This window comes from Typopeltis vanoorti, chromosome 10, assembly GCF_054136105.1.
Source record: "Typopeltis vanoorti isolate ZY-2024b chromosome 10, IOZ_Tvanoo_1.0, whole genome shotgun sequence".
NCBI classification, from domain to species: Eukaryota; Metazoa; Arthropoda; class Arachnida; order Uropygi; family Thelyphonidae; genus Typopeltis; species Typopeltis vanoorti.
Window position 1 is genome coordinate 493,114 of NC_143558.1, and position 13,461 is coordinate 506,574.

The following is a 13,461-nucleotide window of genomic DNA, read 5'->3' on the forward strand; positions in this document are numbered from 1 at the left end:
TGATTTTGTGCAAGTTATCCAATGCATGGTCAGCTAGAGCTGACTGACCATAGTTAGGGCAACAAACATATTCATTATGTTCTTCTAGATGGATGTTGGCAGAACTCCTGTTTTGATCATGGGGTAACTTGCAAGAAGACAGAGTAAACACCTGCAATAGAGAGAGTAAAAAGTGGATCCTTATGAGGGTGGATAACAGCTGCCAGCTTTAGATAAGTTTGAAAGTGATGCAGAGATGATATTTCTTTAAAGTTTTAGGTGCTGCAGATATAAGAAATAGTATTAGCATTACTATAGTCTGTATGTTGAGGGACGATTATTGAGAAACAGCTAATTTGTTAATCTTTTGCATTGTAACCATTGGACAGAAAGGTCTGGCAAATAAAGATAACACCATATTGTTGAGAGGGAGAAAGAATGATGGGAAAGTTTCCGTATGTATGTATGTGTGTATGTATTTATGTTCATGTATAGATTTATAAGAACCTCCATTGCCATCGGTATTGATGAAGCCGGTTCAATTCCTGTCCAAGACACTAGGAACCTTTATCTGGTCTCTTTCCACTAAAGGTGAGTTGTTGAGTTAGCTGACCTCATACAGAGATAGAGGGTTTTTCACCTGGAAGCTCATGTTTTTCATCCTTCAGAAACAGGCAAACCGGCCTCGTGAATACACGTGGATTTACAGCAATGAATACATATGACCCAGCCTTTATGCCTGATTTGTCAGCTATGCCAGTCCCAAAGCATGGATAAATAGGATGGATTGGGGAAAGCAATGGTGAACTACCCTGTAAAATATCTCACAGACACTTTGTAGCAAGCCTACAAAGTCACCAAAAGAGTCGGACATGAATGAATGGTTAAATCAATCAATCAAATACATTTATATATGTAATATAATAATCTTTGGAGATATTTTTCTCCGCTGCTGAGTCAGCCTCTTCAAATTGTAGTGAACCTTCATCAAAAAGGCTCCCAGAAACAGCTCTCACCATTGTTAGCCTTGGTCACTATTTTGTAGTAGCACTTTGTCAAGTTCCATCCCTAGACTTCCTGCTGTATATAAAATGCAGCATCCACAGCTTACTTCCTGCTATTGTCAGTAACATCAGATTGGCATAGCTGTCATCCTTCATCAATATATCTTAACCAAACAGAAGAGTTGAGAATGGCAATGTCAAGAGCATGTTTTTCAAAATGCTCCATATAGAAGAAATCGGCCAAAGCATGAATGTGCCTTTTGTCTGTTTACATATGGTACATGAAGATTAGGGAATTTGTACTCTATATTTGGGGGGGGGGGGGGAAACTAAACAGTTTGAATTTTTTTAACTATTTCAAGAGGCCAAGATGTGACATTTTTAGAAGCCATTTTAATGTGTTTTTTTCTGACAACTGGGGGGGATCATAATCCAGCAGTCAGTTTATAAGTATGTAGTCTCTGAGCAACAAATTCATTTTCTGATCACAATCACTAGTAGCATGGCTCAGAGACCACTGTAGTGTTACCCTCGTAAGCTCTAGTAATAAATATTTTTGTCTTTGATCCATGCTGCTGTCTCTCCTCTGTGTTCCAGATTTACAAGGTTCTTTGTTCTTGCATATTTATCACATTATAGCCAAACAGGGAAATTTGCCGATATCCATCTAGAAGAACACAATAAATACATCTGCCACCATAACTATGGTCAGTTGGGTTTAGCCGACTATGTGTTTGATATCGTGCACAAAATCAAATGGGAGGAAAACACTACTGGACTTTCCCACAACAAATATAAATTTGAAGGACTTTTCTTAGAATCAGCAACAGATATGAAAAACCAACCTAATCTTAATAAATACAGTTGTGTTCCTAATATTTGGAGCACTTGAATGCTTAGGGCTCCTGCCCAACATTTAATTGTTTTGAATGTTTTTGTGTGTGTTTTTACAAGTTTAAGGTGTATCCTTGATAATTTGTCTGTAGTGATTGAGATGAAATATGGGATTCATTAAACTTGTGTTTATTTGTTTCTCTGTGCTATATTCATTTCATTAAACCTAATACCGAATTTAAACCAGTACACGAGCCACAAAACTTAACTTTCTTGCACACATTTTCAATATGGTATTCAATTTTATCCTATATTGTGTCTCAGGGGGAGAGTATATATTTACTTACTTCTCTCACCTACTCTCAGTGGTTAAAACTCTTAAATCCAAAATAAAAAGAACAACATCTGAAACTATACTTGAAATCTACCTTTCGCATAGGCTTAAATTAACCTGTTAACTCATTTAACCCATTAAGAGATTGAGTCTTCAAATACTTTTTAATAAAAATCTTTAATTTATAAATAACACAACTATATATAACATTAAATCAGCTACTTAACTACTATTCAAATGACAGTGTATTTTCTTCATATTACAATTTCAAACGATATGAAAAGCACCCTTGCTGCACAGCCTTCCTTCAGTTACATAAACCAGTAGATATTGTCCTGTGTTGACAAAACTCGTAAAAAGTTTAGTCTCTTGTCTCCTACAGAACTTTTATTCTTTCTTGAGTTCACACAGGAAACTTTCTGTATCACAGCTACACAACAGTCAAATTCTTCTTTAATCCTAAAATCAAAGAATACTGAATAAAACAAAGCTAGTCTTCATCCAAGACTTCTGTAACTTCACTTTCTGTATGAAAATAGCAGCAAGCTGCACTGAGTAGACTTCTATAAACTGTATCAACCATATCATCACTTCAGAATGAATTAACTTTCTATGTGAAAGTCTCTATGTTCTTCTTTAAACCATATCAACAGTTTTAACACTTAAGAACAACCTATATGAAGCTTCTGAAGAACTAACTAAAAGTATATCAGCAGTTAAAATCACATATCAGACTGAGAATTCTAAATAAAACAAACTTTACTGGGCCCATTTCTATATGAACTGGCAAGCAATAAAGTTCCTTTTCAGCCTCACCTGAAATAAATCCTATATGGATTAATAACTATAAGAACTTCACTTATATCATCATACAAGGACATCCTCTCTGTCTTCTATTTTAACTTTTGTTCTAATTTCTGTCCAATCTTCATATATTGAAGACATAGGAACTTCACTGCTCCCTCCTGATGTGTTCCTTTTCTATTCCATGGATAACTCAATGCCTAGCAATGTTTAATAACATTCTTTCCACTTTCACGTATGCTCAGAAATGTCACTGTAAACTTTCCACTGAAGTCTACATTGGGTGCTGCCATTATTTGCTTTCTGGCATAGGGCTTGAAATGACAAAGTTCCTTCTTTGCCATGCAAAAAAGTTGTTTAATTGCAATTTCCCAATTAAACAGTCAGAATTTATAACAGTTCATTTCTCAATCTTCTACATACTGAGGTGAGTTCATTTAATTACTTTCACGCAACATGAATTACAGCGGCAACTATTGACAATATTCTGTGAAGAATGTTTGTTTATACATAAGCAGCATTAACATTACAAAACTTTTAACAGCTTGCACAAAATCATAATTATGCTTTAATAATGAATCTTAATAAATTTATTTCACATCTGAGCAAGACTTCAGTAGCTAGAAACAAAAATACCACCACGAACATTGTGCTTGCAATATACAAAAAGAAACACGTTTAACTAACAACTTTCCAAATATCACATTACTAATTTCATAACTTTAATTAATTTTTATATTTTTTTAATTTGTGGGACAGAATTTTAATACAGATATCCTACTTAAAACTAAATGGTGATCACTTCCTATTTCATATCCTCTGTTTACTTTTGCATATTGAACCAGCTTGAAGATGTCACTATCAGCAATAACATATCCAGTAAAACTTATTAAAACTATTTCTTGTATTTTCTCTTCATATGCATTTATGTACATCATTATGTTGGAACATGGTATTAGTAATGAGTCGTTGTCTTGAACAAAAATTCAGCTGTCACTTACCATTATTATTAGTCTTTCTCCAGTATTTCTCTAAACATTTCTATATGTCTTGTAATCATTTCCTACTCTGCTTTTAGATCTCCAATAAGGACCAACTTTTTTCTTTTCTTTGCATCAGCTACTTTCTCTAATACCTCAAAGAATTCCTCTGCTTCCTTAGTAGCTGTTTATATCTTCAAAAAATTAATACTGAAATACAAGCTGGAATGCACACCTACAATAAATTATCATTCAGTACATCATTCATTTTCTCAAGCAGAATCAATATAGAATTGTACAGTATGGCACAAAAAAAAAAAAAAAAAAAATCAGTACTGAACTCCGACAACCCCTTCAGTACACACGTCATTGTAGTTATCCAGTACTGTTTTGTCTCTTTTTATCTATCATTTCATATGTTTTATTTTTTTTTAATTTATTTTAGAATGAACATAGGATTGAAGAACTCATGGAAATTGGCTTAAGTTTAGCATCAAGTACTAAACCACCAGATTCTATAACTGCAGCATATATACTACGTTTGCTAGTGAACCATTATTCTGTTAAAACAGTACAAGAAACCATCTTAAAAAATTACATGAAACTGAAGATTGACAGTAATAACCAGGTGCTAGTATTTTCTGAAAAAAGGGATAAGAGAACTATGTGCCTTTTGCTACTTCATATTTTGATATGTCGCTTGCAGGGTGAAGTTAGTACGGCTCAGTATTCCTTATTGATAGCTGCCTCTACCAGGCCTCTTTATGGATTCATCTTTTGTATCAGAAGTGTTTTGAGTGAAGTTGATCTCAGGTAAGAAGTAGAAAATTTTTCACATTATATGATATGATGTTTCTGAATTTTAGTAGAGTGAGGAGAGCTCATACTAAATGGAAACATGTGTAAAAGATAGATATTTTAATCTTCTTTTTAGATCATTATCAAGCTTGAGTAGCATGTTTTTATTTGCATTGTTATAACTTAATCATCTTCCTCCATTTTTTTAACTAGCTGTAACTCTCATCATTACCCTTTTTTTTTAGGTGTGTGTGTGTGGGGGGGGGGTTCTTGTCCTACTATCTTTCTCTCCTTCTCTTTCCCTTCCAGGCACACTTTTTTCTTTCTTATTGTAATCACATTCCCCATTCGCCTCCACCCCATAATTTTAATGTTGTTTCCATACTTGAGCATTTTCTTTCTTTTACATTGTCACTCACTCTTTTCTTCTTCACTCATTCTCTTGTGATTGTCATGATATTACTACTCCCTTGCAGTGAACATCTTTCATACGATCAATAAACCAGCCTGAAAAATCAGGTGAAATAAACACTTCTGCATTTTCCATCAATATTTAATTATGCTGGTGATAGGATGTTGCAAACTTTGTTTGCTCACACTTGGATAAAGGATTAAACTAAATATATTATAATCTAACCAAGTGAAAAATAAATCCTCAACATCTTTCTCTAAATCCAGAGTAATTTAATAAAAAAGGTGGCACACCTTTTAGCAACTCCTATAGGTAGAGTTGACCTTGCTATTGCTTCTGCCTGGTATCTCCACATCTGGGCCTCTCTCCCACTGAAGAGACCTCAATAAAGGTCGAAACTAGTCTGGGTAGTGGCCCTTCCCTTAATGCATAACATTATACATATCCCCAAGAAGATGTGTTCTGCATTATGGGAGATACTGGGATAGGAGTGATGTAAGCTTGCTCCACCTTTGTGACGAGTTGCCCTGTGTTGTACCACCTTACCCCAGTCCTGAAGATACTTTCAGGCACAAACTTTGTTTGCTCACACTTGGATAAAGGATTAAACTAAATTTATTATACTCTAACCAAGTGAAAAATAAACTTTCAACACTAAACTGAAGCTCTTTATTTAGTAAATACTTCACACACCGAATGATAGTTTGCTTACAAAAAATACACGTCTTCGACATATCAAGTTCCTTAGTACTGAACGAGAGTTTGCTCTCTTAAGGTTTCTGCCTGTTCTCTGAGGAGAACTAATCAGTTCGAAACATCTGTCAGGCCATGAACCCTTATCAAAATGGACTAATAGAAAGCGAATGTATAGACGCTTGGGCAGCGTTTTGTTTTCTAAGTGGTATGCGCTAGGGGAAACTCGTGAATGCTGGTGAGTGTATACCTGTAATCTGTCCGGTCAACTTATTTTTACAAAACTTTCAAAATTTTTAATTTCAGCTTTGAAATAATGCTGGATCTAATATCCACTTTATTTATATAATTTTGCATCACCGAATTGAATCCTTTTGGCTCTTTAGTTTAGTAAACACTTAAATATGTTTTTTGCACTTATTATTATTAAGAGTGACCTCCTAGGAGTCAAGGACTCATCCAGGGAGGCCCACATACTACATGCATCAGCTATCATAGTTGTTGAATTTATTCACACTGCTTGCACACACACACAACATCCAGTGACAATCGATTCCAATCACGTACCACTCTATGAAAAATCTAAATCTCTCCCCTTTCTTGAAGGCATTCACTCTCAGCTTTGAAGGATGGTCTCTGGTCTTTTCCTCACCCTCCACGAAATGAAAAATTCCATCAACTGAAATCCTGTATGACCCTTTCAGAAGTGTGTAAGTTGCAAATATATCATCCCTTTTTCTTCTGTTTGTTAGCATCAGCAGTCTACAAATTCTCAATCTGTCTTCATAATCACTATTTCATAATCTTGATATCATTTTTAACACTCTCCTTTGCACTCTCTCTCTCTCTCTCTCTCTCTGTCTCCACTGAATCATTATCACCACAGAAACAAGGAGACCAGACCTGCACACAATAGTTCAAGTGAGATCTTATCAAGGCCTTCTAAAGAGGCAAAATGACTTCCTTATCTTTGCATGTCAAATTTCATTTCAGTATTGAAGTTATCCTCTGAGTTGTTTTTGTCTTTGCAATATTACTCTCACAATTCAACTTCCCATATACTAAAACTCTAAGATCCCTATCTTGATCAGTTTCTTCTAGTATAATCCCATCAATATACAGTAATACCCAGATTAACGATCAGGATGTGTTCCTAGAAGACAAAACAGTGTTAAACAGGGTCATTTTAACACAAAGTAAATAGGGATAGGGGAACCCCTGACCAAGAATGAACAAGTTTTACTTTATTTTTAAGTTATTTTTATGTTAACTTGCAAAATATACCTAACACGTATATACGTACACAGAAATACAAAATTTATTTTTGTGCTGTTGAAGGGTCTGGCTTTTCTGAAATTCTTGATTTTTTAGTAATGAAGTTGTCTAGTGTCATTTGTAATTTTCTTTTTCTCTCATTAAACAATTGTCAGTAGCAAGAGATTGCATCCAAAACGCCTCATCTTGCTTTTATACTTCTTTCAAAATCTGGATCATGTGCTACAAATTGATCAACGATTTCGGTTATCGTCACCAAACTTTTACTAAGGAAATCTTTAGCAAGTTCTTTGGGTTTTTCATTTTCAGAATCACTATTTTCAGGTTCTATATAAATCCCTTGTTCTGCTTGTTCTTAAAGGTCATCATTGGTAAGGCTCTCACCAGAAACCTGCAGCAACTCCTCAGTATCCTGCTTATCAACATTACAAAATAATTTGAAAGGATAATTTCCTCTTTTCAATTATGACTCTTAAAGTTGATGGAATGGCTGAAGATCTTCAGTATCTCACTCACCGCTTCTCTGGTGGTTCGAATGTTGTAGAGTTTGCTTCTTTTTTTAAATCTATCAAACCAACCTCAGCTAACAGCAAAGTTTTCGCTCGTATCCTCTCTTTGTTTTTGAATAGGATTAAAAATACTTCTGGCCTTTTCCATGATTATTGCCTGACTTAATGACATGTTGCATTTGGTTTCATCGTCAATCCAAATGAAAAGATGTCCCTCCATTTTCTCTCAAACATTGCTTCTGGATCAGGTTACCTTGATTGCAGAAGACATTGTAGTTGTGGTTGCTGAACACTTAATTTTTTTCTTTGGTTTTTAAAATAGTTCGTATAGTAGAAGTAGATATATTTAAAGCAGCTCCAATGTCAAGTTGACACAAAATGCTTTTTCATATAAATTTTGTTTTATCATGTTTACACCCACTCATTCTGAATAATTTAAAAAATGATAGTAGTGACTAATTTTTAATGAAGAAAGAAAATTTTTGATTTCCTTGGTCAATAATATCGATGATTACAGCGGGTAAATAACTTTTTACACAGCACTCCAACTTGCATTGATAGCATGGACACTGTTTCACTGCCAATGATCAATTAGACGATGTACAGGGGAAACAAATGCACTGGACCAACGTAGATTTAGTGGAATTACAGCACTACGACGAATTGTTCACTGTTTGCTGATTGGTTCGGGTTCTGGAATAATCGTGTTATACAAAACAAGGGGAAACACAGTGATAAATTGAATCAATGTAACTTTAGCACTTTTTTAAGCTTGAAGTAGAACCACGTTATATCAAATCATGGAATATTTAGTGCCTTTTTCAGGGTTCGGAAAAAAAAACATGTTACATTGAATCAGCGTTAAAAAGGGTCTTACTGTAATATGACATTGGATATCTAATCATGCCAAAGCGAATGACTTTACTGACATCCATTTTTCCCATGCCCACAATTCCAGCCTATTCAAATCATTCTGCAAGTACTGCATACCAGCTGCATTCATGATTACCCTGCCTATCTTTGCATCATCAGCAAATAGCCGTATGTCACCAGTCAAATCCTTCCCAATGTCATTTAATGTATAGATTGACCCTACAGATTGAATAATTTTAAGGACTGATCCTTGTGTTACACCATTGGTTACCTTAAATCTTGCAGACTCATATTCACCATATACATTTTGATATATGCCAATCAGCCATCATCTCACACGTAGACTTTGCAAAATCCGAAGGTATCATGGTATATCCATTCCCCTTGTCTAACTCAATGGTAACATTATTATAGAATGTGAGCAAGTTATTAAAACATGACCTTCCCTTAGTAAACTCATGTTGTTCATTGTAAAGCAGAGATTCACTATCAACCCATTTCTGAATGTGATCCCTAACCAACTTTTCCAAAATCTTCACTACCGCTCTAGAGATATTAATAGGTTGATGGTTGGATACATCAGTCTCTGCACCACCCTTGTGCAATGGGATTACTATACATTCTTTCCACTTGTGGAATTTCCCTGTTCTGATACTCAAATTATATAGACTGTTCAAAGGAATAGCCAACTCAGCTGAACATTCTTTTAGCATTTGTGCTGATATTCCATCTGTCCCTGTTGCTGAATTCTTATTCGGTTTGTGCAACAGCTCTGATACCTCCTCCTCATACACCTGAATTTTTTTCATTCAGTGAAGAAGTATCAGTGAGCATAATGTTGCATACACCAAGGTGATAACTTTTAACAAAATGGGCATTCATTTGTTGAACAACCATTTCTGCATTTCACCCTCATCCCATCTGCATTCAGTAGAGTTATTCTTTCTTTTACTTCTAGCATAATGATAGAATTCTTTAGTGTTGTTTTTAGTTTGCAGCGTAAGGAAAGCCAAGTCTGAGTATGAAAAGAAACTCAGACTTAGCTTTCCTTACGACACTTGTGACTTTTCTGGCCTACTGCTTATAATTTTAATACCTTCATTATCCTTATGCACATGGTATTCCTTCCACATCATTCTTTTCTTACAAATCTCTTACTTAATAAGATTACACATCCATTTCACTCCTACTCTGTTTATTCTTTAAACTCTAGGATCATATTCTGATATTTCATCGTTTTAGTACTTTTAAACACTGTCAATATCCTTCCAATCTAATGGTTGATGGTGTAGAATGCAGCATACTCCTCAGTTTGTTGTAATTTCCTGCTTTGTAGTTCTGAATGGAAAATTCATAAACTTAGCCAATTTTTGAGTAAGTACCACATGGTCTCTGTCACCAACAAGAGGCAGAATAGTCAGTCTTTAACTGAAATTTCCTCTGACATTATAATCAAATCTAACACTCTTAAACCTCGAGTTCCTTCTGCCACATGCTGATTGAGGAAGTTGTCTTGCAGCAGCTCAATAAATTTAGTTTCATTCTTGTCATGAGATTTTACTGCTACTCAGTCAATGTCAGGATAATTAGATTCCCCCCCCCCCATTATTATTGATTACTATTTTCGGATCCTTCATTTTTATTTGGTGATGCATTTCTTTGTCACTAACAACTAACAATCCTCTAGGTATGTAACAACACCCCCACTATATTTGATCTTGTTAACCTCCACCTCACAGCAGATGGCTTCAAACTCATTGCCAGATTTAAAACTGTTACTAGTATTAGTCACTGTACTCAACACTAACCTGATGCAAGTTATCCAACATCATTAGCAGCATGCTCCTCTTCTCCCATCCTGACTATCCTTCTTCAAAATACTGTATCCTTTACACTTGATACCAGTTAGTATCTCTGCTTCTGATAGAAAAGTCTCACTAATGCCTACAATCTGAGGTTATATATTGACCAAAGCAACAAACTACAATTACAATCTCTTTTACTTTTCTTTTCTGTTTTTCAATTGTGTGTGCTGTATATTTAATTTTTTTGCTCCAGGAAAACTAGAAGTCATAAATTGCTCTATGGAGATACCTGTGTAATAATAATAATAATAACGAATTCTATATGTTATAGTAGGAATTTTATAGAATGTTATCAAGCAGCTAGTCTATACATATGCTGTACTAATAGAGATTATCTCCAGTTTTTTTTTCTCCCAGTTATGGTGGCTACATATTATGTGATGTATAAATTGTTAAAATGATGATTATTATATTCAGTTTAATTTTAATGAATGCAAAATTTTATTCTTTTTGATTTAATCTCTTACACGAATTGTGTTGTTTCAGATCCATTTCAAAACCAGCGGCTCTGCAACAATGGCACTATCTGCTTTCTTCTTTGATATCCCTTATTTTTGTCGTGATGAAGACTGTAGAACCAATCATCTGTAGTACATCTCCAGAAGGCTACCTTCCAGTTAATACGGATTCTGGTAAATAACTGTTATAATTGTTTTTGTAGATCTTAATTTTTTTCTCGGATTCATATTAAATTTCTTTAGTTAATACATAAACTATTATCACAGTCAGCAAGTTCAGATAGTTATTTAATCAGAAGGATAATGAAGTTGAGCTTCCATAGCTCACTCGATAAGTGTGATGCCCTTTGGTTTAAAAGAACTCGGTTTGAATTCTGTGTAGGACATGAAGAATCTTTTCAAGAATTTCAAACTGAAGGTGAGTTAACCCATTCTCCATATTGAGATGGAAGATTTTTTTCATCCCAGTATTTCAAGTTTTTCATTTTGCAAACCAGGCAGAAGAACATGCAATTAGTAGACATACAAGGGTGGTCTGAAAAGTTCTCGTCCTCGACCATAGATGGTGGCGGTATCAGCAAGATTTTTTTTTTTCTAAGTTGGTACATCTGTCATAAGCATCCATGTCAAATTGCAAGTCGTTCTATCAAGTAGTTTGTTTTATACAACTGTCTGAAGCAAAAGTGTTGTCTGTATCCCTTGAAATAGATAAAAATAAGTATCGTGCAGTTATAAAATTCTTTGTAAAAGAAGGTTTAACGCCAAAAGAAATTCATTTGAAGTATGGGCACTCTTCTTCTTCGTTTTCAACAATTAAGAAATGGGCTGCTGAGTTTAAACTTGGCCATACCAGCCTTGAAGATGATCCACATGAAAGGCGTCCAAAAAGTGTACCAACACCAGAAATAATTGATCAAGTTCACGATATGGTATTGGATGACCGGCAAGTCAAAGTGCGTGAAATTGCTGAGACTATAGACATTTCAAAAGAACGTGTAGGATATCTTTTGCATGAAGAATTGCATATGAAAAAGCTTTGTGCACGATGGGTGCTGTGCTTGCTCACAGCAGATCAAAAACACACTCGCATGAAACTCTCTGAAACAGTGCTTGGAGTGTTTTAACAAGAATAAAACTTATTTTGTGCATTGATTGCATTGATTTATTATTATGATAAATTTAGTTTAATCCTTTATCCAAGTGTAAGCAAACAAAGTTTGCACTTGGAAATATCTTCAGGACTGAAGTAAGGTGGTACATCCCTTGGCAACTCGCAGCAAAGTGGGACCAAGCTCTCATCACTCCTTGTCTCAGTATCTCCCATAATGCAGAGCACATCTCCTTGCAGACATGTATACTGCTATGCATTAAGGGAAGGGCCACCAACCAGAGTGGTGATACTAAGGCAGAAGCACTGGAGAGATCATATTTACCTGTACGAGTTGCCAACCAGTGTACCACCTTATTATTAAATTACTCTGGATTTAGAGAACGATGTTGGAAGTTTATTTTGCATGTTTTAGACTATAATAAATTTTATTTAATCCTTGATCCAAGTGTAAGCAAACAAAGTTTACACCTGAAAATATCTTCAGGACTAAAGTAAGTGAGTTGCCAAGGGATGTACCACCTTAGCAAAATATAGAGACTTGAAAAGTTAACTGAATGCCATGTAAACAAGAATAAAACTGAAAGAAAAGCCTGAGCACATGAAGAGAAGGATAGAGAATAGGACAGAAATAGGAAAAGATATCAAACTGAATGAAAGAACAAGAGCAAGGATTAATGACTCCAGGTTTTTGTGAAGAGTAATGGTAAGAGTCAGTATCGAAACATCTATGTGTAGCAGTGGCGGGATTCAAATAATATAAACCGGTTCGCTGCCCTAATGACCATTTTAAGTATAAAAAAGCGATATACCGAAAGGTAGTTTATTATTTCATACAGTTAATACTTAAATAAGAACAATAAAAGAGGTACACAAAACTAGATTATGTTATAAGAAAGAGTTAAAATATTAATGAAAAAATATTAAATAATACCTGACAAAAAACAATAAAACTGTTTAAATTAAGGGTATATTAAATCTCACATTATTATTTCAAAGCCAAATAAGAAACTCAAAGATAGAAATCCAAGAATTTTATGCCGAATATAGCAAACTATAAAAGTTTTGACGGATTGCAGCATAATCTAAAACACATGGTTTAATACCAGGGCAACTCTTAGCAAAGGTGGGTAAAATTCTGATCACTATTCTTAATATTTCTCATAATGTAAAACACATCTCCTAGGAGATGTATGATGTTATACATTATGGTGGAAGGTCACTACCTAGACTTACCATAAATTTTTTTTATCAAACCTGGACATTTTTGAGAGTTTGCTCAAAACAGAAAGTAACACCTTCTATGCTAAGTACTTTATTATTATTATTATTATTAAACAAGACCTCGTGGAGACAAAGACTCATCTAGGAGATCCTTTTACCTCACACACACATCTCATCATACCGCATCTTAAACACATTCAAACTCATTGCAGACACCACACTCTCAGGCAAGGCATTCCAATCACTCACAACTCTGCACGAAAAAAACCTGCCTCTCACTCCCCTACTCACACCCCCTTTATACAGTTTCC

The 13,461-nt window shown here is 34.9% G+C and overlaps 1 protein-coding gene across 3 annotated transcripts in view; it reads left to right on the forward strand.

Annotated features, from left to right (window-relative positions):
- LOC150102123 (tRNA (32-2'-O)-methyltransferase regulator THADA-like) overlaps positions 1-13,461 on the forward strand; it is a 694,369-nt gene that overhangs the window by 380,040 nt on the left and 300,868 nt on the right. For all 3 annotated transcript variants that reach the window (XM_090398691.1, XM_090398692.1, XM_090398693.1), the window contains 2 exons: positions 4,381-4,748; positions 10,847-10,992. In XM_090398691.1, the coding sequence (XP_090254817.1) occupies positions 4,381-4,748; positions 10,847-10,992 (514 nt within the window). The remainder of the gene's footprint in view (positions 1-4,380; positions 4,749-10,846; positions 10,993-13,461) is intronic.